Below are 23,970 nucleotides of genomic sequence, written 5' to 3'. Positions count from 1 at the left end.
TATCACTTTACAGTTGTGCTGAAATCACCAACAGCCTGCTGTAAATCACATTGAGGCTTTAACTGTGCACCTCAGTACGAAAGAAAAATAAATTCCTTGTCCACAGTGACAGAGCTGTTTGGTCCGGAAGGGGGTGGGAGTCATGTATAAGCACTATGAATCAATAAGACACAGAAGTAGACATGGCCAAAGTGTTCTCAAACCCTCTTTGTGGACCTTGACATCAAAAACAAAGGGGTGCTGGTGGAGTGAGGCAGGCTCCACAGACACCTGACCTTTTCAGTTCCCAGTGAGACTAGCATTTGAAGATGAATGCTGGCGCCTGAATAATTAGGACAGTAGGAAGCAAGCATCTCTGGACTTTCCTTCACGTCTTTGTGGAGGTCAGTGGTTGGGATGCCTCTTCTTAAGGGCTAAGTGAGCAGTTGAGTGGAAGTTGGTTCAGATATCATACGTTACTTTGTTGGCCACTAAACCGCTCTTGTTGTCAGCAATGTTCTTCATTACATCTAAACAGTGTTATATCAATGGCAACTGCAAACATTCCTACAAGGCTCCTGTAAACACTGGGTTACTATGTCCTTAGCGATATTTTCTTCATGCAAGAAAAGGACATATTTTTGATTTAAAAACTTGTTTTTAGTGTCACAAGCCACCAAAAAATAATGGGTTAAAACAAAAAACTGAAATCTAACAGTAAACCCATTGCTTTCTTTTGTCTTGGCATTCAGCCTCTTCCATTGTGTTATTAAAAATGGATTTTTTTTCAGGAAGGATATAACTTAAAAATGCTGAATTTTGTAACATACATCATTCTATTAATTATTGCTAAATTTTCTATATATTACAAGAACAGCTTTAAAGACGAGATGGACACGTGGTCGTGGCAGTGATGCTATGGACAGAAGCATTTCCATATTAAAGGATTTTATTCACCAAGTGAAAAAAATAGATTTTAGTCTCTTTTAACATTGAACGAAACTGAAAACTTCCAGAAAATCATCCTCAGAAAACAACATCAAGAAATTTTTCCTCTATAACCGCAAGAACCTTTCGGCCAAATCCACAAGTTCTCCCTTTCCATTTTCAGATAACTACCTCTTGACTGTCCTTGACTGCATAATACAAATAGCTGTTCTCATTAAATAGGAAAACTAGCACAGGTTGGTAATGCAAAACTGTCAGTCAAAACTAGTCCAGCGAAACGGTTGAACCTCCTGCCGTTCAGAAATACCAATGCCACAATTATCTGCAGCAGAGAAATGGGAACAATGGAAAGCGATCATCAGTTTAGGGCCAAGTTGTCTGTCTGCTCTTCCAGCCCTTTGTCAGCCTATAACGTTGGGCATCTCTATTCCTTTCTCCTGCTAGGAAAACTGTTTTACTTACAAAGTCATAGGATTTTCAAGTCAAAGCTGTTGAAAAGAATTTCTATTACATGCGGAGAGTTAGAGCCGTACAAAATCAGGGAAAGAACAATAAACGTCTGTCCGTTGAAATGAACCTTGGTCAGTCAGACAGGGGTAACCATCCTGTGGTCATAACTTGAGACAGACTGGACTGTAACCCAGTGTCCTGTTCTGCCTGCTGCTTGATGATTAGCAATCACTTCACTGTTCAGCATTCAAATCCCCAGCTGTTTTAAAAGGAACTTTTGCCATATCTGTACACCTCTGAAACGAACACATTTGGTTTAACAATAATAGCAAACCAAAATGCCTTCATTTGCATAGCAATAATGTACTTATACATCACATTGAAAAATACACCTTCATCCAAATACAACTGGAAAAATACTGTCTCTAAAATTATATCTTCACAATGTGGTCTTTGGCAAAAAAAACATTTTTAAATGTTATAGTATCTTCAGTTTCAGCTCTAAGTCCTGGCACTCATGTGCAGTTGCCCCGATTTTCCCTTTCAGATCTCTCGTTTGAGGCACAGCAAAAGCAGTAAAAGCAAAAGCTTATTTCCCAGCCACAGTATAAATGTGCAAGATCATCAAAAGACAGTGTGTTATTAGATACCTGTATTTATTGATGCTTTGCACTTACAGCACAGCCAAGATTGAGACACTGCACATAAAACATTCTTGACACAATTCATAGGAGAGCAATACGGTATGAGTGGAATTATCCATGACTGCAGAACCAAAGCTGATTTCTGCCTTTTGTTTTTCCACTGACATTGAACTCATAGATGATACATTTCTGAATTTGCTTATGGAGTTTGTGTATAGATATATCCACACATACACAAAACAGACATTTTCAGATATTCACACCAGCACTGATTTGGTTCCAAAATGACCAGGTGTGAGGCAGCACATGGCAGATTTACAGAATTTTATTATAACATAAAACAGGCAGTGTGAAGAGAGCAACATATCCCATACATATATATATATAAATAACAAATTGCTCTACAAAACCATGAAACTTTCACCAGCAGCATTAAGTCCCTTGTGGTTCAACAGTCCTAGCCTGTTCTCCACTTAAGTACATTGGTGCTTTATTGACCACACCTGGTACTTGCTTCATCTCCAGGTGTGACTGATAATCCAGGAGGCAGGGGTTCAATGTGACTTCCTGCATGCTACAGCCACCTGTCTATGTATATCAGTACACAATGTGCTGAAATTGTTCTAATATTTAGATGAGTGGTGAAAAAACCATTATTTCAAACTCTTGAACACTACCTCATCTGTCATATTTTCAGTGCTACGCCCAGTGTATTTAAAAGTATTTTCCATTTGCCATCATGCAGTAGTTTCCTCATCAGGCTGTTTAAAAAGTTGCTTAAACAGTTAGTGGCCAGAGGGGTGATTTGTGCGAGTTATTTAGAAACATGCAGTGTCCTCCTGGGTGTCGTCCATAATGACACTAAAACGTCTGAGGAGGTCAGGAAGCAGCTTTTTGGAGGCAGTTTAATTGGCAGTGTACATTCTGAGTCAGGGGTCATGTGTCCCCTGTGACTCTGTGTGAGCTGTCACACTCATTGGAGGGTTGGGGGATGGTGTGTCATGTCAGTGGCTACACAATAAGCAGACATGGGCCGCACAGCCCGTAATGAGCATCTCACACCCGGGGCCATGTAACCCCGGGAGAGTATACTTAACTGGAGCTTTTTCTTTCACGTACCCCTGAAGCTGTTGTATCCTGTAGAGCGTTTAAAAAGAACTTTGTTTTTTGCTACGTACCTTTAAAAGTGGTGTTTGGGTTTGAGTTGCTTTGATGCTTGGTAAAAGTTTGGAAGTTTTCTGATTCTGAGAAAATTACAAAATGGCAAAAGTTATGAAAAGTTAACGGTTTCAAATTTTGCTTCGAGTTCGTTTTGAGCGATTATCCTTGATTCTTAGGGGGGCTGCCCAGATAGCCTAAGGGAGCTGCGCCCTTATAGGTTGGAGTTCCACTTCTCTTCCCAAGTCTCACAGGTGATGCCTTCTTCCCCCCCAGGTGAATGGCAAGGACCTCTCGAAAGGCAGCCATGAGGAGGCTCTCGAGGCCTTTCGCAGTACCAAGGACCCCATTGTGGTGCAGGTGCTGCGGCGGAGCCCTGTTTCTAGGGGCAACGGTCACCATCATGATGTCTATCTAGTAGATGTGTGCACACAGACTGACATCACATTTGAGCACATCATGGCCCTCTCCAAGCTTCGCCCTGCCACGCCTCCAGTGCCCGACACCTGTCCCTTTCATCTTTCTGATAGGTAACTGCATCTCTGATGTCACTTCCTTCCCATTCTGCTACATGAAAAAGGAAAATTCATGTTAAATTCATAAAAATGGCTTACGGTGACTCCGATGCTACAGTAGCAATGGACATTATTAGTCTTTAGCTGTGAAAAAAGGGAAAAAGCATAAAAGGCTCAAAATTCAAGTTGAACCTGAAACATCAAAGTGAATGAAAATTTAGAGGATGAGTAGATTAAGTTCAGTTCTCCAATATTGTCACAGGGTTTGCAGATGATACCTCAACAAAGGATTACTTCACACTTGTAGAGGAAGACTGATTTTGTACTTAGTAATGACCAAATGAATCCTTTCTGCCACCAGTTTTTTCACATTTACATTTTCCAACATTTATTTGGCTGAAAGGACTCTTCACAACATGTTTTGCATACAAGCCTTTTAAAATGACAAGGCAGTCACATCCTTCATACGTCACAGAAAATTATGTCCTGTTGTCCTTTAAAGCATCATCCTGCTGGTGTGTATCTGCAGAAATTCAAGCAGTATATTTTATAGACCAAGTGTGCTGACAGTCTGGTTTCCTCTGAACCATGGTATGGATTGTAAATGTACTGGACACATGCATATCTGCCAAACCTGAGCTGGGAAGTCTGACAGTTTAGAAAACTAAAAATGCACGACGTTAAAAGGTAGAGCATTGATGAGCCTAATTTACCACTTGTCTGTAATTTGTGACATCCCACTGAAAGGAATTTGTTTAGTTCTTTTGAAAGGAGGTCACTAAAAGCCAAACAAGAACAAAACCCCCCATGTTTTGATGTTCTAGATTTCTTCTCTGGAACAATACTGTCTTTTTAATGTGGTTAATTGGTGTTGCCAAAATATTATTCTTTATTTTGTGATAATGTTCATCTGTTGTTCTTACTACTTTGAGTACAAACTTGTTTTTTGAATTATTAGTATTATAATTTTTTGCTTGGTGTGAATGTCTAAACCTTTAGCATTGATTTATGAGGGCGGTGTCTCGTCTCTGACACATCCTGCATTCTTGATGGTCAGAGCTGTCAATGCAGAGACACAGGAAGCCTTGGAAACAAGCAGGGATGAAAAGACAGAAAAATTATCTCATTCTGAGTACCCCCCATCCACCCTTTCCCGACAGCTGCCACTCACTGCATACTATGGAGCACGAGTACTACGAGGGCTCCGAGTTCCTCCCCAGCCTGCCAGCGGACAGCGAGAAAGCAGACACCTTCGAGTATGAGGTAAAGCAGCTCCTCTCATGATTTTTAATGCTGCCTCCTATCTTGGCCACAATGACACCTCTGACGCGGGCCTCAGCCGATATCTGTAAGAGCCTGGTTGTGAGTGGCTTCCATCAGGAGTCTCTGGGACCCAGTGGATCGGTGGACAACATGTGGCCGGACCATGACTTCCTATCGTGTGACATTTGGGAAGCTGGAGCTGGAATCCAGAGGGGAACCTTTGTTTTTCTTTCGTTTTTCATTTGTGACAAATGGAATAATCAAAGGGGAAACTAATCTTTTCCAAGAATTTATATCTCTGACTGTAAAACTAAAAGTATGTATTATTAAATGTCAAATGTCAGTGTCCTTCCATTGGAACTGCACACCCTGCTGTAAAAATGAGTAAATCATGGTAAGTAGCTCAACACTGTATGGTGCTTTGGAGGAAAATGGCAGTTAAATAAATAATTGAAAGGTAAATGTAATGAAAACAAAGCAAATGTTAAGAGCTAAGGTACAAGTCACCATACTTTTAACAACCACTGAAATTGGTAAGAGTTGCACATATTATATGCAGAAAAAGAATAACGTTCAATTACAGCAGAAAACGTAGTGGTCAAAGCAGCTGTCTTGCAGTTGAAGGATCCAGATTTAAATCCCACTCCTGCTGTAGAACCATCTGGAAAGATACTTACCCTGCTTTGATACGGTAAGAATACCGTGCTGTAAACATGGGTAGATTGATGCAGCGCAAGCAATGAACCCGGAAGTGGTGAAGAAGGACTACACTCAGTATGCGAGTTCTGTGATTGCCCGTGCCTCGGGGAATCGGGAGAGGAAAGAATCTCATACGTGCTTCCTATAGCATGCTGACAGATATAATCTTTAAAAATTTGGCGGATACTAGCAGCTGAATTCACTGCCTGCAGTTTGAGTCAGAAGACTAATGTAAAATGACTTTATTCTATATTTAAAGGACAGGGGAAATAATACACCTGTGACACACCTCAGAAATAACCCAAGTCAAAGTTCATGACTTTTCCCTCATAGGGATTTAATGACGCCACATATGGGACACATGTCATTATATAGTAACAAATTTCAGAAAGGAAGTTGGAAATCATGTCAACTGGAGAGATGTAGGGCAATTCAATTTCCACTGTGTTTCCTTTACATCTCGAGCCCTTTCGCTTGGTGACCTTCAACACATTCTTTTCTTTCCAGGCAGATATCTGTGTGCTGGAGCCCCAGAAATGTTCATACTTCGGCACTGCAAATATCGCATACAAAGCATTTTCGTCAAGCCTCATTTTGGTTAACGGAACTATGTTTTCAGTGCCTTGCGTCGCCTCTTTGTTATTTCATGCTTGGGGGGCTGTTGTCAGCGCTAACAAACTTTCTCTTCCACCGCAGAAGACCGCGGGCACTGACTGCTGAGCACCAAGCTGAAAGAGATGTTCAAACAGGGACCGCACTGGGCTCCATAATAAATGACTAGTGAGATGTGGACGATTAATGCTGCGATTGCGGACCCTTCTCTCTGTGTGTGTTTGTGTGTGTGTGTGTGCGTGAGAAAGATTGTTACACATTAGCTAGGACAAGCTTCATCCTCCAGAAAGGAAAAAAGGACAAATATGTGATACAAAGCACAAATATATATCACATTCGACGTGTAATAAGCGGACAGCTGGTAGCATAGTGGTTAGAGCTGCTGATTTAATGGTTGCAGGTTTGATCCCCACCTCTGGCTGTACTACCCATGAGCAAGGTATTTACCATAAATTGCTCCAGTAAAAGTTACCCAGCTGTATAAATGGGTAAGCAATTATAAATTTGTGATAATTGTAGCCTTAACATTGTAAATCACTTTGGAGAAAAACATCAGCTAAATGAATAGATATTAATAAAATATTGCAGTGTCACCTGTTTCCCTCCACAGTGGTGTGACTGAACAAAGTGAGCTTAATGTCAGAAATGTATTCCTAGAGTTAAATAAATAAATCTGTAATGATAGAATGAATAATTTATGTGTAAGGATTTTATAGGCCTCAGGTTGATAAGACAACTCTTTTATTCTTATTGCTAGTGATGAGTAACACCCCCAACTACGGGCTTTCTGGACGCAGATGGGGGGAAGGGGGGGCTGCACTGGTGGTCCATTTGAAACTGCCTTGTCTTCAGGGCTCAGTGAAGCTTAATATTGTTTGTACAGGGGTCAGCCAGTGAAGAAACGATTGTAGGGCAGCAGCACACACACACACAGATGCTATGTGCAATTTTATGTCACTGATTCTCTTAAAGTGCACGTCTGGACTAGAGTAGCAGACGAAAACCCACACAGACGCAGGGAGAACAGGCAAATGCCACATCTTAGAGGGTGTGTGTGTCACTTCCTGAAATGGACTCGTGTATGATCTCATGACATAAACTGTGCCCTGATTTTGAGAATATTTTTTACCAGCTTTATATCTGTCATTGCTAATTAACCAGAGGCACTTAGTGTTGTGCTGCGCTTCACTTCTCACATTTACTGTTTAAATTTTTGCACTGGGTTGACATCTGACAGTAGTGCAGGCCATGTTGCCACAGTGTTTACCTGGTGTAGCGCTCAGCCAGTTGTCTTCGTGCTGTGTTTAAGTACTAATGAGAGAGCAGATTTGCATATCTTCTCGCACACATCACAGGACGTGTCACAGGAACCGGCGAGCTACATGTCACTGTTGAGCCTTCCTTTGTCCAAAAGCCCAAGGAAACACTGACAGTTTTTTATTAAAACTCATTCACACAAAATGAGGACTTACAAACGATGCACAGTGAAGGACTTTGCATCTGCGGCTCTATTTTTCATGTGTACAATTAATAGATATACTCATTTACAATAGTTTTTGTAGAGCTAACGATACAGATTACATCCATTTGTTCAGCCGATGTGCTGCTCAGTGTTTCTGTGGCTTCAGGTGCCCAGAACTATGCCTGAGGGCTTTTGGAACGTTCTCTGTCTAGGGAAAAGAGCCTGTCAAACACCAGGACTTGCACTCACATGCTGTATGTCCAAGAGCAGCTAAACGGAGACTGACGGTGTTATTTGTAGACTTTCGTTCGGACGCGTCACCAACGGCGCGATTAACGGTTGAGGCTGCAGACGCAACCTATCCCTCCCTCGAAATGCTCCCACAGAGCTCAGGACGGTGCCCTACTGCCTCACCACACTCCCCCCTCAAGTGTAGGGGGGCATATCGAGTTATTCTTTGCTGGTGCCTCGTTTGCTCCTCGTTTTACCATTTTATTTGAGGTTTTCTGCTGGAAGACACTGGTGTGATGGAAACTTGTTACTAGAGACGAGTTTCTGATTGCCTACAGCAGCACTGCTGCAGCAGCCCCCAGTTCACACTTTCGGCCCAATCTCTGTTTAAAAGAGACTCTGTCCAGCGCATTATGAGCAGAGGCTGAGCATCGCTGAGGACACGTCTACTATGACTCTTTTCTCATTTTCATTACCTCCACTCCAATTACGAGTCCGTTCTATGTGTTGCATGCAGTCAAAAGACTTAACATTAAACAACGTACTTAGATTAAAACGAGGGAGAAATGTGCAAGAGCCAACAGAGTGATTATGAAAGGGACCTGCAACTCGAAGGTACTCTTGGCACGGCACATATTAATTTCTTCCCTAATGAACCAGCTGGGTGACAGGAAGTGAACTCAGATGTGGGTGTTGGTGAGAAGAAGCCAGTGGGGGCCAAGCTGCGCCCAGAGGAACATCATGTAGCAGGTTCCTGTCAGTCTCTATGGGAAAAGCAGGGGTGCTCACTAAAAACCTGCAGTACATCTACACAAAAAAGGACTTCATTTAATCCTATTTCCAGGTTGGTGGAGGACTTGATAGAAAGGATTTTAAACTAGGGCAGACCTCCAGGGGCTTTGGCCTATCAAGGATCCAACAATGAATATTTCATTTGAGCAGCAACTTTTCTTTAGAAAGGCACTGAATAAATGAGTGACAATTAGCATAAGCAAAGCTTATTTGGAAAATAGACATCAATATTCAGGCACTGCTGCATAAAATGTCATTCTTGAGAGCTTCAAAAACGACCTTGCAATGTAGTTGTGATCATGAGTCTGAAGTGTATCAGAAGACACCTGCAAGAGTCATTCTAAAACCACAACGGGAAGAATCGCAATTACTTCACCATGAGTCAAAACATGCTGCCAGTTAAAAAGAGTATTTTTTTCAGTTATTTATTTGTACTATATATATATACACATTTCGAGCACATATATACACACATACACGTCTTGCAATGGATGAATTAACAAACTTCCTGAAATTTCCTTCTCAGACCTCCTGTCCAACCCTTCTCCCACCTTTTACCCTTCACTGATCACATATACTCTATTTCACCTGGCTTCTCATGATATCTGTGCTCCTGTCTTCTCCTTTTGACTTCAGGAGGTGGAGCTGTATCGGCAGAGCAGCCAGGAGAAACTGGGCCTCACACTGTGCTATCGAACAGACGATGAGGAGGACGTTGCCCTCTATGTCAGTGAGGTGAGGACCATGTGTCGCCAACAATAACTGCATGGCACTTTCAGTGCTCTACCTACCCCCTGCTTCTTGACTGGATCTGATTTTTTTGTGGACTTGCAGTCTGACTGGATGAGCACAGTGAAATTGGTTGTCAAGTTTTTTCTCAGAATGAACCATAATAGACTGTGAATGTGCATTTTAAAGTAAATTATGACATACTGAAAAGGAAATTATTGTTAATAATCTTGATAAGATGCCACATGGGGTGGGTGGCTGAACAGCGGGTAATGTTCTTGCCTCACAGCTCTTGGCTTGTTTGGTATAGATATGAATCCATCGGTGTGTGTGGAGGTTGTGGGTTTCCTCCCACGGTCCAATGACATGCAATTTAGGTGAATCGGTGATTCAGATTTGCCCATAATTTGTCTGTGAATGAGTGTGTGTGTGTGTGTGTGGGTACCCTACAATGGGATGTTCTTTGATTGCTCTGTGCTTTGTATCGCCACAATCCTGACTTCAGCAAGCGCTTAATAACGGTGAAGGATTCACTTCAAAACATTTAATAAATCTAAACCAAAGGGACAAGATTGGAGGGTGGGAGATTGACGAAGTATTTGTTTTTTCTTGCATGCCAAAGTTGCCTTAATGTACAAAGACAAAGTTTATTTTTAAGTTGTACAATAAGCTCCCTTCCACAGATCTGACCTCACTCCCCAACCACCTGAGATCCTCACACTGGCGCCCTCATCCAATTTTTAATGATATACTGTATCGTTGACACCCTCCTGATCACCCACAGAGTGTAAAATGGCACATTGTGGACATTGTTTCAACCTCACACCCAAGATGTGGAGAAGCTTCCCAAGAATGTGTTTGTGTCGCACTTTCCTGTAGAGAATGGCACCTTCTGGTGGGATGTCGGCTTTCACAAGGGAGCATCGTACAAAAGCGTTACCAGTAACAGCACATCCATGCAAAGAGGCCCTTCCTGCTTCTTTTTGGACCACAAAAGTCCTATTTTTAGATTGTTTACGAAAGAAGATGCAAATGTGTTTCATTATAGATGTATGTATGTATATAACAGTCTCTGTCGGTTGAAAGCTGTTTTTCTTTTCCATTTATTGATCTGTATTTCAAGTGGGATATAACAGAGGCTCACAAGAAGAAGTGTCATTCGTTCAGAATTGGGCAGAGAAGTACTGAAATCTGCAGTAAGCTGTGTTTACTGTAGTTCTGGGTGTACAAACGTGACTGAATCTGCCTTGACAGTTAATTCATCCCTCCATGGCCCACACATCTCTGCGCTCATTTACGTAGTGAAAAATTTCTGTTTTTCTGAAATCACTTAATCTGGAACCCTAGACAAAGGGAATGATACTCTACACTTCTAAGACATATATACTGTAAATGGACAGGTTTCACAGGAGTGGAGATTGCTGCCTTCGGCTACGGAGCTTCAGGTGACGCTACTGCTACTGCTGTCGTACTCTCAATCGTGGTACTGACTCGAAAATTGCTCCATTAGAAATTAACCAGCTGTATCAATAGGTGACTCACCCACCCACCCACACACACACACACACACACACACACACACACACACACACACGCCACTTGTCCCCAGCGGGGTCGTGGCATGCCGGAGCCTAACCCAGCAACACAGGGCGTAGAGCAGAAGGAGGAGTAGACACGCCCAGGAAGGGACACCAGTCCATTGCAAGGCACTCCAAGTGGGACTCGAATCCCAGACCCGTCAGAAAGCAAGCCCCAGCCAAACCCACTGCACCACTGTGCACCCCAGTAGGTAACTGTGAACTGCTTTAGAGAAAAGTGTAAGCGAATTAAATGTCAAGACAATTAAAAATCATTACTTCCTTCAAATTATACAGAATTCAGAAGCGTGTAAAGAGTCAGTGATGTGTTTTGTAAGATGACTGTTCCAGCAGAAAGGCCTTCTGCTCCATGGTAAAGCGTGATCAGTTTTTCCACAGAACTTTCTCAACAGTTCATGCCTATAAAACCACGCAGGGATTCTGATCTACGCTGAGTGCACAGAACTGGCCTCCATGAACAAAGCACTTAGAGATTTTCATGTCCTGAGTTGTTTGCACACCAAGTCTCTAAATTTCGGGAAGTGAGGAATGACAGTCAGCCCACTGCTGGCATATAGGCCTGGTTTGTCTGTGTTTTTACATCACACTGAAATGTGTCTCTGTTCCTCATCCTCTACAGGTAGGGCCCAACAGCATTGCAGCCAGAGATGGTCGCATAAGGGAAGGGGATCGCATTATACAGGTATCTGATCCTTCAATTCATTGTTTTTTCAGCATCACAGCTGCAGCTCATATGCATTTTTAATTGTGGCCTGTGAATTCTCTTGTGATGTAAGCACCAAAATACTGCCTCCCTCTGAGCCAGTTTTCCTATTTGTGTAAACAATATAATGCTGGGGGGGGTCTTCATCCCCAAGCAGCATTTTCTCAGTGTCGCTCTGGGCCTCTAAAAAGTGCCCCACTTGGTTGTATGTAGGCAGTTTCTGGGAGGCGAGCACTCGAGGGCTGAACCTTCGCCCTAAAGGGGAATTTTCTGGCGTGTTTGAAGTGCAAACCACAGCCAGTGAATGGAGGGTATTATTGAAGGGACGGCTCTTGCTACATGTGCGTCAACTCGATTATCTTGCCCCGATGGGCCCATTGGTGTCAGCAGTTAAAGACTAACACCACCTGTCAGCCCCTGGTGAATTGTGTTAGCCTGTGTGATCAGACAGGTGCCTTTAAGGACAGCATCAAAGCTTTGGTGTGTCCAGTCTCCTGGACAACCTGTATGAAGCACCGCACTGTTTCCCTTCCAAAGCTTAATCATCTCTGCTGTCTATGAACATAAGAGAGAGCTGCCACTTACCTTTGAGGGAGGTGATGTACAAATGATCTACCCCCTGCCCTCAGCCCACAAGGTCCCTGTCTTTTAAATTTTAGCGCTGCTGTCTCACAGCACCTGGATGGTGCGAGAGAACATGGGTTCGATCCCCACTCAGTTTGCATGTTCTCCCCGTGTCTGCGTGGGTTTCCTCCGGATGTTCCGGTCTCCTCCCACAGTCCAAAGACATGCTGTTCAGGTTCCCCCATAGTGTGTGAGTGACACAGGGAGAGCGTGTTTCACTGATGTGTGGGTGAGTGACCCATTGTGAGTGGTGTCTCTAGCAGTGTGGGTCACCTTGGTGAATAAGGTGTATGGGCTACTAACACTATATAGTATCCATTGTAAGTCGCTTTGGAGAAAAGCGTCTGCTAAGTTAACAAATGTAAATGTTTTGTTCGGGAACAAAACTGTATGTCTCTGAGGGGAGTCAGGCACTTACTGTGGAAGAAATTGAACTTTTGTGGGGAAAAGTGACTCTCATTGTGTGAAGCTGTGAAGCTCACACACTGTGTGTTTGCTGGCTAGATTAATGGGCAGGATGTACAGGACCGGGAAGAGGCGGTGGCACTGCTTGCCAACGAGGACAGCAGGAGCATCCTGCTGCTGGTGGCGCGGCCTGAGATGCAGGTGAGATGGACAAACATCCGCACGTCCCCAGCGGTACAGCCACACACAGGGAGGAATACATGTGAAGTGAACACGAGGGCCATAATGTCTCTGTGTCTTTACTTTTGTGGTTTTTTTACATGTTTTGTTCACCCTTGTTTTCATGGACACATTTCTACAAGCAGAATATGAAAGGGTATGATGGCATCAGATGTCCATTTAGGTGTTAACAGGCCCAATGTGGCATCTGTAAACATGTGAAACATAAAGCAGAGTGCATATTCTGGTTCTACCACCTGGGCCTAAGAGCTTCTGGAGCTGAGTGGCACCAGACTCCATAGAGCAACCGTGTTGAAAATGTTCCACTCTGCTCTGACCTGCAGCTAGAAGAGGGCTGGCTAGATGAGGAACACGGAGACTTCCTGGAGGAGCTCAAGATGGAGGTTCTGGAGGGGGCTCGGTGCACAGCTGTCCCCCAAAAGCAGGTGAGGGTCATGGGGCTGTCGCAGGGTTGACTTGTACCTTTGCTTGCCATTTTCTTGTAAGGTGTGTATCTACACAGCCCTAGCATTACTTTGACACTCTTTCTGATGACTGTTATCCATAGCCACTGACACCAAAAAGTCATTGTGGCAAAATTAGGATAAGTGCTACACAAAGCATATGAAAATAGGATGAAAACTGAAATGAAAATATCAGTTTGGAACCTAATTCCCTTGAGTACTTCAGGAGGTCACCTCTGTCACCCAAATTAAAATTACTGTGACAAAGGCAGTACTGATACTCTTATCTGTGGTGTAGACAATTTCTGCATTTTAAATCTCATCTTAATGGATTTCACTGAATAGTAAGACTTTTGGTCACTTTTCCTCAGTACCACAGCATCTGGCTGTAAAATGTCAAAAGAATATGTTGCATTTATAGGAAAACACCAATACTGGCTAGGACTGTGTGAGCCATTACCAATGGATGGAAAGTCATTGCCTTTGCCCTCTGTTCAGCTAAGAAAATTTCATAGGGCCTCAAAACATTGAATGCCTTTAAAATATGCAAGAGTACACACTGTGGATAGAATTTTTAATCCCAAGCACTGGTAATCATAACTAGAGATTTTGCTTTTCGTAAAGGAATTAACATGCTGTAAAATCCCTCGATTTTAGAGTTCAAACAAAGGCTATACTAGAGAGGAATATATTGTCTTACTAATTAAAATGCAAGATATCAGTTTGTTCTTGATTATGGACTCATTATTTCATACTTGATGCGCTAAATATTGCCAGAACAAGAAACTAAATAGTGAAGTCAGCTGGAGATTATTATTAGTAGGCGCTCTTCTAATTTACATTTACATTTATTCATTTAGCACATGCTTTCCTCCAAAGCAACACACAACTCCGAGTTAACAAAAGGACATTTCACCAGCGGAGAGTTATAGATACAGACATGAGACTGTTGAGCACATTCAATTAGCCTTATACCACTGTTTTTGCCAACATTTAACCAATAATGTAGTATAAGTTCATGGAGCAGACAGGAGATCAGGAAAGAAGTGGGTCGAAAAGAGATGTATTTTGACACCCTTTTTGAGTCCTGAGATGAATTCTGCAGTTCTGAGGGAGGGAGCTCATTCCATCACAGTAGAGCCAGAACCGAGAAGTAAGTTTCAGGCTGTATTCAAAGATGTAACACAGTCATACTAGTGGTTGTGCTGCAAGCACATAGGGACACATGCCGGGCACACAGGAGCGTTAACATCAGTGCTGCCGTATTCCCTTTTCAAAAGTGTGTTTACATCTGTGATGGACAACGACTATGCAGTGGTTCAAGTTGGATATCACTATGGCCTGGACCAGAACTGCACTGTAAAAGAAAGTCAGATCCTGAAAATTTTATACAGTGTCACTGTGTGAGAAGAGCACTCTATAAAAATAAATTGAATTGAACTGAATACAGACATACCTGCAAGACCGGGTTACGGATTTTGTGTGTTTGGAAAAGACTTGATAGACTTGTGTCAATCATTACTCCAAGGCTGTTAACCAATGAAGCAAATGAAAATAGTGAATTGCCAACTTTTATAGAGACTTCCTAACAGGTCAATCGACCTGGTGGAAGGTGAAGGTTCTCAGTTTTGAGGTTCAGTTGTAGATGGCATTCAGTCAAGAGTCAAGGTACAGTAGAATATGTCTGTTGGTGCAAGGGTAAAGAGGAAGAAGAGTTGAGTATTTCCAGCACAGGAAAGATGGAGAATCCCAACAGGCAATGACAGAGTCAAAGAAAGAGATCCGGACTGAGTAAGAGTAAGTAGTCAAGAAGTGAGCCCTGTGGAACAGAGGTGAGAGAGACTGAGAAAAAAAAAATGAAAAAATGTTTTATATTTCCTTTTTTTAGCTCACATTACCTGAGGACAACAACGTTACAACAGACATGGACACCTTTTCCAAGGGAAACCAAAACAAGGATGGTGGAGTGAGCCAGAAGGACAGCAGTATGCGACATGAGGTGCACTCTGACAATGAGCCCCAAAACCTTGTACAAAACAGACTGTCTCGATTTTTAAGAGGCCCAAGCGTGGGGAGTCTGGTCCAGGAGACATCCGTTGACTCCAACACACAGAGCAATGAAAGCCTGGGCTCAGAGGAGCACCTGGGACTCCCCACACCACAGAAAGAGGAGGAGGAGGAGGAAGAGGATGAGGAGTGTGACCACTTCCAACAGCTCCTGGAGCTCAAGTGCCAGATTCGCAACAGTAGCGAGTATGGCCTATATTACAGCCGCCGCAGCACCATAGGGTGCAGCCTGACAGAGCAGACCGGGGTGGAGCATGAACTGCGCCTCCTCAATGAAGAGCTGAAGAGCATTGAGCTGGAATGCCAGAATATCATGCAGGCCCACCAGCTCCGCAAAGCTCGTGACCAGAATGGACCTCCAGGCACCCCCAGGAGCAAGCTGGCTGACATCAGCGAGCACCCAGAGAAGTCAGATAAGGACAGCTCGAGTGCCTACAACACAGCGGAGAGCAGCCGCAGTACACCATTGGCCATGGACCGTTCTCCTGAACACTCCCTGCAGAGGACGGTCAGCCTCACCAACCAGAAAAACCTGCGGAGCACGTTGGCCACAAGCCAGGGACTGCAGGCCACCATCCTGGCCAAGGCCAGCTGCCTGAAGCAGGGAAAACCTCCTAGGACAGAGGGGGTCCTGTCCACCGGTGGAAAACACTGTGGACATGAGAAGCCCCAGATCCCCCAAGCGCCCTACTTGTCTTCAGACCACAACTCCCAGTATGGGCACACCAATGCCCCAGCCCATGCGAGGCACTACCAGAGCTACATGCACTTGGTGCAGCAGCAGTCAGCTATGGAGTTTTCCCAGTGCCAGCTGAGCCTGTTGGGTGTTGACCCTAAAATGGAATGGAAGGTGAAGGTCCGTGCTGACGGCACACGCTACATCACCAAGCGGCCTGCACGTGACAAAATCCTTCGCGAGAGAGCGCTGAAGATTCGCGAGGAGCGTGCTGGCATGACCACAGACGATGATGCTGTCAGCGAGCTCAAGATGGGCCGCTACTGGAGCAAGGAGGAGCGCAAGCAGCAGCTGGCCCGTGCACGGGAGCAACGGCGCCGTCGCGAATTCATGCAGCGCTGCCGGCTGGAGGGCCCACGCGAAACTTCCCAGAGTGCTGGCGAGGGCCGTAAGGAGGTCAGCATCATTGAACTGAGTAACAAAAAAATGATGAAGAAGCGCAACAAAAAGATCCTGGACAACTGGATGACTATCCAGGAGCTGATGACACATGGGGCCAAGGCAACGGAAGTCTCCGGAAGGGTCCACAATGCCTTCCTGTCCGTCACGACTGTGTGAAATACCCTCCGCCCATTTCCCACAAGTGCACACGTGCTATTACTTGCCTCGTTCAATGTGGCATTTTTATGAAGAAATAAATGAGATATTTTCACATTTTGTAACCTAGAAAACATTTTTGTAATCAATTTTTTTACGGTGTTTTCATTGAAGTCTTTTTGCTGATACTTTTTTGTGGGTTTTTTTGGTTCCATCTTCCTTCCTTCATTAGTGCTTTTATGCACACTCAGAAAATTGATTTCAAGCAAGATTTTCCTCGCAAATGAAGTACATCTGAGCAGAAATGAAAGTGTCTTAGGAAAAGTCACACTGCCATTCGAATAAGATGTGTTGTACCAGCAACATGCCTCCATGCCTTCTTTTCCTACCTCTGTTTCAGGAAGGGAGTCAAGACAATGCAGTTTGACATCCATGGTTCTATGTATGTGTATGTATGTATGTATGTATGTTCACCAAATGATGTACATCCAAAGGTTTTGCAGCATACATCAGCTGTGCAAACATACAGCCTGAGTAAAGCCAAACCTGGGTGTGTACCCGTTTAAATTTTATCACACCATGGGTGGAATGCAAAGTCAATTAGGATACAAATGTGTTTTTCAACAAAAGAATTTTTTTTGCATTATATTCAGTATTACAAGCCCTACGCTAATAGTGATCTACATGTTAATCTCAAGATGTATGACACGAAATGACATAATGTGGCTTACTGAAGACTGCAGTGATGGTGGCAACATTGTAAGAATGTTATGAGTTGGAGTACATCAGGAGACCCTAGAGCAGGTGTAGCGAAGCCCGGTGCTGCATACCTATGATTTAACCAAAACACAAAGTACTTCACAGTATCATGACTATGTTTATTAAAACTTCAGATAATAAATGCATGGATATTCAGTCAGATATGAAGATATGAAGGTTCTTCAAGGGTAGTTACCCTACCTCTTCTCTTCTTCCCTTACCTTGGTCAAAATATCCAGATTTTTCTAGATATTGAAAATATCAAGATAATTTCTTTGTAAAGTTATGTATCAAAACTTATTTACATTTTCTAGCCAGCCTTAAGAGGTTTCTTCCTGTGGATCCTTTTCTACATTGATGACAATGCCAAATGCCAATATCTTGCATTATTGCCTTTATTTCAATATAGCAATGAAACTCAATGGGAACTCTTGACTGCTATGTGTTAAAGCAACAAGAGTTTGATACTTTTTCTCACATATTTCCTTTTTTGATAATATGTTGTAAAGAAAAAACTAGTAACAAACGATGTCAGTGTCTCTGGATCCAATTCCTGTCTATGGTAGAGGTTATACTGGTAGCCAGGTAAATGTGTGGTTATTGTGATCATGCTGTAAAGATGTGATAATAAATTATTGTTTCTCTATTTGAAAACGTTGTGCTTTATTGTTTTTTAATTACAACAATATGCTATATACACATCATAATATCAAAGCTTCAAGTGTAACAAATGAAAATGTTGTGTCTTACTGCATTTATGAAATCAGTAGATGAAAATTGTGTCTTTCTAATCTAAAACACAGAACTACGGATTGACTGCCTTTCCAGTTACCCTGAAAACTATTAATTATTTGCGTTTTTGACAAATTATACTGGATTAGGGTATTTTATTTAGTCCGAGGACTAGCACATTTGCAAAACAATGGAATTTGTCGGAAAGCCATACTACCACAGGATGTCTGCTTTTGCTTTTAATTTACATGTAATTCTCCCTGGAAATGTCTGCCATCTTTTTGTTTCATATTAACTTATTAAATGCGTCTTAATCATACTAAGGCAGAAAGAGATTTTAATTAAAATATCCTTACAGCTGAGTGGCTCTGGCTCATTAAAATTTGCCTTGCACTAAACCCTTTCGATGGAGCGCGTGCTGAACATGTGGAAGAACTCTGTGGGTTGCGGGTATTGCACTTCCCTTTCCTCTTCATATCACCGCAGCAACATTTTAAATCTGTGCAAACAAGAGTCACTCTTCTCAGTTCTGTCAATGCAGCCATTTTTGGTGCTGAGTTTTGGTTCATTTCAGTAGCTCACCAGCCAAGAAGATATCTGCTCACAGATTGCTTTATTGAAAAGCTGAACAATATATGGACGTGCTGAATGTGACTTCCAAAAAAGCAAGAACACTAATTTGTTTACAACAGAGAGAGCAAAAACCAGACAGAAAGATATTAAAAACTGAAATATACTGGTCTTTCCAGTTGAGTTCTTGTTATGGTGGCTACGTATTCTGCAGCTCTTTCTCATGTGCACATTTCTCCTTGTGCAGGCTTCCCCCTTCATTGAACAGGATACTTAAATTATACTTAAATGATATTTTAAAAAATATTTTAGGCAATTTCTCTTTGCCTCAGGAAGCCAAGGCCATATCCCAGGATCTTTGTTTAAGATCATGCAAATTTGAGAATAATAAGAGAAAGATAATTATTGAAGCTTAATTTGACAGGTATAAGTGCAATATCTGATTATATATATCTGCAAAGACAGCGTAAATCAAGTAGGCAATGAACAATCTTCGTAATCTGTTTTTTCAATTTTAATTGCCTGGCTTTTACATCAGTAAAATGCCTTGCAATTAGCATACATTTATACAGCAAAAACAATTAAGGCCAAGTACTTTATTCAAGCGTTCAACACTTGGAAACAACAGCCTTGAGATTACATATCCTTAACCACTATGTTATATCCTTTACAGAAAATTTATCCTCTCAGTATGAAAGGAACAAAAAGGTGCCCTGAAGAGTAGTTTGTCATTGTATGTTGATATGTCATACTTCAGTCGAGACCAAAATGCACATTAAATCACACAGTTGTGGAGGCAATTCCAGTTTTCATTACTACTATTTGCATATCTCTGCTGGTGCTACATTTGCAATCAGAAAAAAATTTATCTTCGTCTTTAACTTGCTATTCTGTCCCTTATCATGGTCATTATACAATGTGGTTTTGCTGAGCTTGAAAAACCTACAGTGTGACACAATTACTGTACATCATATTTCATGGGGTAAATAAAATCTCACATTTAATTTCAATAACATGAACTTTTAGTATGATAAGCAGCGGTATATAAAAGAAAATTAAATTTTCTTCTCTTGCAATTGTTTATATATTTCAAAGAATAATATCCGTGTGCTGTTTTTCTAAGTTTTAATTCTGCTGCAGTTCTTTGTTGTGTTACTATTTTTTTATTCAGTCCTATCATGCATTTGAGAGGTCAAAATGAGAGGTCTAGAATATTTTACAAATCTTGCCATGAAACTGATGGAACTGATGAGACTGAACGTCAGTGCAGGATCTGTTCCCACAGAGTCTTTGTGTCAAGCACGAGGACCAAAGACAGGTTTGTTGTGGGCCCAATTGCGGGTTGGTTTTTATTCTCGTGAATCAGGTTCGAAGGGCAAAGCAAGATCAGGGTCAGGAACAAGCGTGGGTCTTTCCAGGGGCGAACGTGGCAAGGCAGGCAATCCAACTCATAGGTCAAAGAAGAGGCAATGGTCAGAACCGGGACCAGGAAACAGACAAGACACGATGGGCAAGGCACTGATGCTGAAACTACAAGACCACTAGGGCGATTGCAAGAATCCGCATCCGGGTGTGGATGTGGAGCCTCTTTTATCCCTTGTCTTCTTGATTGGATGCAGGTGTTGCTGCTTTGCTTGTCCCTGGGGGCGTGACACTTTGTCATGAGCATAGGTACAGTGTGTGGGCAGTGAAGCCACATGGTAAGACTGGTACCTGGACCACACTTGACAGCCTTCATGGTGTTTCAGTGGTGCTGCTCTCAACCTGCTTAATGAGGTTAACAGAAATGAAAGATTTTAAAAAATATTTATTATTGTTATTGATTTGTGGACAAAGACATCATATGTTTACAAGTATTTATTCTTCTAAATAGCACGTAATTATTGTACATTATTTAAAAGTATTTGTTAAAGATAAGTAAAACAAATTTTAACTCGGTTTAACTATCCAGGTCAAAATATCTTTCTTGCGGTTTAATTTAAGACCAAACTGTGTACATTTTTTGGGGAGCCTTGCATGCAATTTACTGTTTTTGAGAACAACATGACGAATAGCAAGGTCTTGAATAAAGGAACTAAAGACCTAGAAAAGATCTTCAGTCAGTCATCTCATGGTAAGTAACCTTTCTCTGAGAACAACTCTTTAGAGAATTTGTGCTGTCTCATTAATTGTATTCTCAGACCAGGCCATGAGTCTGCAGTTAATGTGGTCACCATTATGTGCATGTATAAGATTAGTTACACTAACCCTTTTTGTTCCATTTTACTCTTTTGGAAATACATTTGTCCGTAATCTTGTGTCTAACATGAAATCTGTTACTCTCATCAATAATAATAATAATAATAATAAGTTGATTATGTTTGTTTGCTAAATATGGCAACCTCACCAGTTGTGTTTTCTAGAGAAAGTATACAGGTGTGTATGACTATGCAGAGACAGTGACTGCTTACATCAGCAAATGCACCTAAGATGTTACAGCCACCAAAACCATCAGCTCTACCAGAAGCCCTGGGTAAGGTCCAGAGACTCTGCTTTCAGATCTGGGGAGATGGCAGCTCTAAGGAATACTAGAATCAGCCTTTCCCGTGACATCAGAAAGGCAAAGGTCCAGTATGCACACACAATCAACAGCTATTTCACAGAATTAAGGGACATATGGCGCAGGTGGAAAGGCATCCAGACCATCACAGACTACAAGACACCACCATAGACCTGCAAGAGTGATGCCTCCCTCCCAGATGCACTCAACGACTTCTACTCGTGCTTTGAAAGGATAAGCAGCATAAAGGCAAGTCCCCTCCACCCCTGGACAACCAGATTCTGCATTTGACAGCAACCTGTGCGAGGAAGACCCATTGAACAACTGCGGATCCTAACACCAAGATGGGCAAATAGCGACTGTAGCTCGCATATGTCCTATCAGACATCTTTAACATCTCACTGGCACAAGCACTTGTCCCAGCATGCTTCAAGACTACACCATCATCCCGCTGATGAAGCAATCTCTTCTGTGACTACAGACCCGTTGTTTGAATGAATGAAGCATGAAGTACTTTGCATGGTTAGTCATGCAGCATTTCAAGTCCAACTTCCCTATCACACTCGATCCCCTTCAGTTTGCGTACTGCTCCAATCATTCCACTGAAGACACAATAACATCAGCCCTCCACCCAGCTCTGTCACACCTAGAGAAAAAAGACTCCTATGTGAAAAATTTTATTTAGTGATTTCACCTTGGTATTTAACACTGTCGTCCCACAGCATCTAATAACAAAGCTGAGCTAGTTGGTCCTCAACACCTCCCTATGCAACAGGGTGCTTGATTTCCTGAGAGAGCCCAGCAATGCATCCACTTCCTGTGGTGACTGAAGAAGGCAAGCCACCCCCACCTATCCTCACTACATTCTACAGAGGAACCATAGAGAGTGTACTGACCAAGTGCATCACCACCTGGTATGGGAACTGCTGGTCCCCGAACTGCAATGCCTCTGATCACAAGTCCCTACAATGGATAGTGAGCATTGTAGGAAGGATGATTGTTGCTACTCTCCCCTCCATACAGGACATATACCATATACTCTACAACTGCAAAGCCCCCAGCACCACATCTCACCCCACCCACCCCTCCCACACACTCTTGGTCATCCTGCCATCTGGCAGAAGATACCAAAGTATCTGTAGTACCTTCTCCAGACTTTGCAACAGCTTATTCCCTCAGGCCGTGAGAATCCTTAAGACCAAGAATGCCCAGACCATCTGCACACTGATCTCATGGAACATTTGACTGCTCTTCCATATACAAAGTCAGCACAAGTCACTGGAACATTGCAGGTGCCACTTTGAACAAAAAGCACACATCACTGTGAAGCAAAACACATTGTGCAATAACGGAATCCTCCACACCAAAGTTGTGTATTACTCTCCAAAAATCTACTTTGGAAAAATTCTTAGGATGTGCATTCCCTCTATTTATTTATTTATTTATTTTTTATTGTGCTTCTACAGCTCATGCCACTGTTTCTGGTATTGTCTTTAGTGCTACAGTGTAAATTACACATCCTGTTGTCACGTCCACACCCGCACCTCATCCAGCAGCACCTGGCTTCGATTAAGTGTCTGGCAGTAATCTAAGCACTCAGCTTTAAAAGACACTCCTCAGTCCCTTCTCAGCTGTGGAATCTCATTGAGATAACTGTCCCATCTGCACTGACACTACTCACTGCATTGTATGTTCTGATCCCCTCCGACCACGGATTTTTACTCTAACTCAGACCGTCAACTGACTGACCATTAGCCCGTCCCCAACAACAAGAACAAGTCTATTCCCTTGGTCCTAAATAAACAATCCTGCACTTGGGTCCTGCCTTCCCGTGTCTTATGTTCCACGTGACACCTTTGTAGCGTTCTTTGTACTGTATATTATATGTTAATCTTTTGGTATTATTTATATTGCCTGTGCAATGGTTGGGTGTTCCTCACTGTTTAAGTAGTGTGGCACTGTATGGAAAGGGGGTCCTGGAGTTTCCACTGGCTAGTGTAGTAGAGGAATTTAAGTGTGCTAAGGTTGGCTTAAAATTGATACTGTCAGGCACAAAGGACCCAGTGGTGAAATCAGCAGCTATAGGGTTAAAAGTAGGATGTAAGTGGAATTCACAGAAAACGGTGACACATACTCAGAAAGCATTAGAACAAAGAGACGTAGTTGGCCAGGTGCAAATAGGTAGGGCAGCGCTTGGTGCGGGTGAACCGATAAGTTATGGAGGTTACTGGAAAAGAAGAAGATGGTCATTGGCTTCATCCATGAACAAGAAGAGGAAATTAGATGAGCGATTGCAGCATCTCAGGGAAATCAGGGGCGATGTTTAGGTTGAAAGCGCGTGGCAAAATGAAAGATTGGCTGATGTGATCTGTAGGTAATGGACTTCAGTCCCATTAAATTTGTTGTTGGAGCCACCTACGATGTTCTTCCCGTTCCACAGAATCTTAGTCGTTGGGTAGGTACAGAGCCAGCTTGTAGCTTGTGTGGCAGCATAGCCTCATTGAGGCATATTTTGTTGGGGTGTAAAGTTAATAT

The 23,970-nt window shown here is 42.6% G+C and overlaps 2 protein-coding genes across 3 annotated transcripts in view; one reads left to right on the top strand and one right to left on the bottom strand.

Annotated features, from left to right (window-relative positions):
- Positions 1 to 16,863, top strand: part of LOC108942243 (PDZ domain-containing RING finger protein 4-like) — a 41,422-nt gene extending 24,559 nt beyond the window's left edge. Inside the window, exons 2-8 of one of the 2 annotated variants that reach the window (XM_018765416.2) lie at positions 3,456 to 3,709; positions 4,855 to 4,957; positions 9,390 to 9,488; positions 11,700 to 11,762; positions 12,912 to 13,013; positions 13,376 to 13,477; positions 15,384 to 16,863. In XM_018765416.2, coding sequence (XP_018620932.2) covers positions 3,456 to 3,709; positions 4,855 to 4,957; positions 9,390 to 9,488; positions 11,700 to 11,762; positions 12,912 to 13,013; positions 13,376 to 13,477; positions 15,384 to 16,856 — 2,196 coding nt within the window. In that variant the 3' untranslated portion in view covers positions 16,857 to 16,863. Of the gene's footprint in view, positions 1 to 3,455; positions 3,710 to 4,854; positions 4,958 to 9,389; positions 9,489 to 11,699; positions 11,763 to 12,911; positions 13,014 to 13,375; positions 13,484 to 15,383 lie in introns of both variants that reach the window. The other variant, XM_029252117.1, reaches the window with a different exon arrangement.
- Positions 1 to 23,970, bottom strand: part of ttll1 (tubulin tyrosine ligase-like family, member 1) — a 917,975-nt gene that overhangs the window by 269,209 nt on the left and 624,796 nt on the right. The gene's annotated exons all lie outside the window — the stretch shown is intronic.

Source organism: Scleropages formosus, chromosome 5 (genome assembly GCF_900964775.1).
Source record: "Scleropages formosus chromosome 5, fSclFor1.1, whole genome shotgun sequence".
Classification (NCBI taxonomy): Eukaryota; Metazoa; Chordata; class Actinopteri; order Osteoglossiformes; family Osteoglossidae; genus Scleropages; species Scleropages formosus.
Note: the sequence above shows the minus strand (reverse complement) of the source record. Positions and strands in the feature narration are given on the sequence as shown.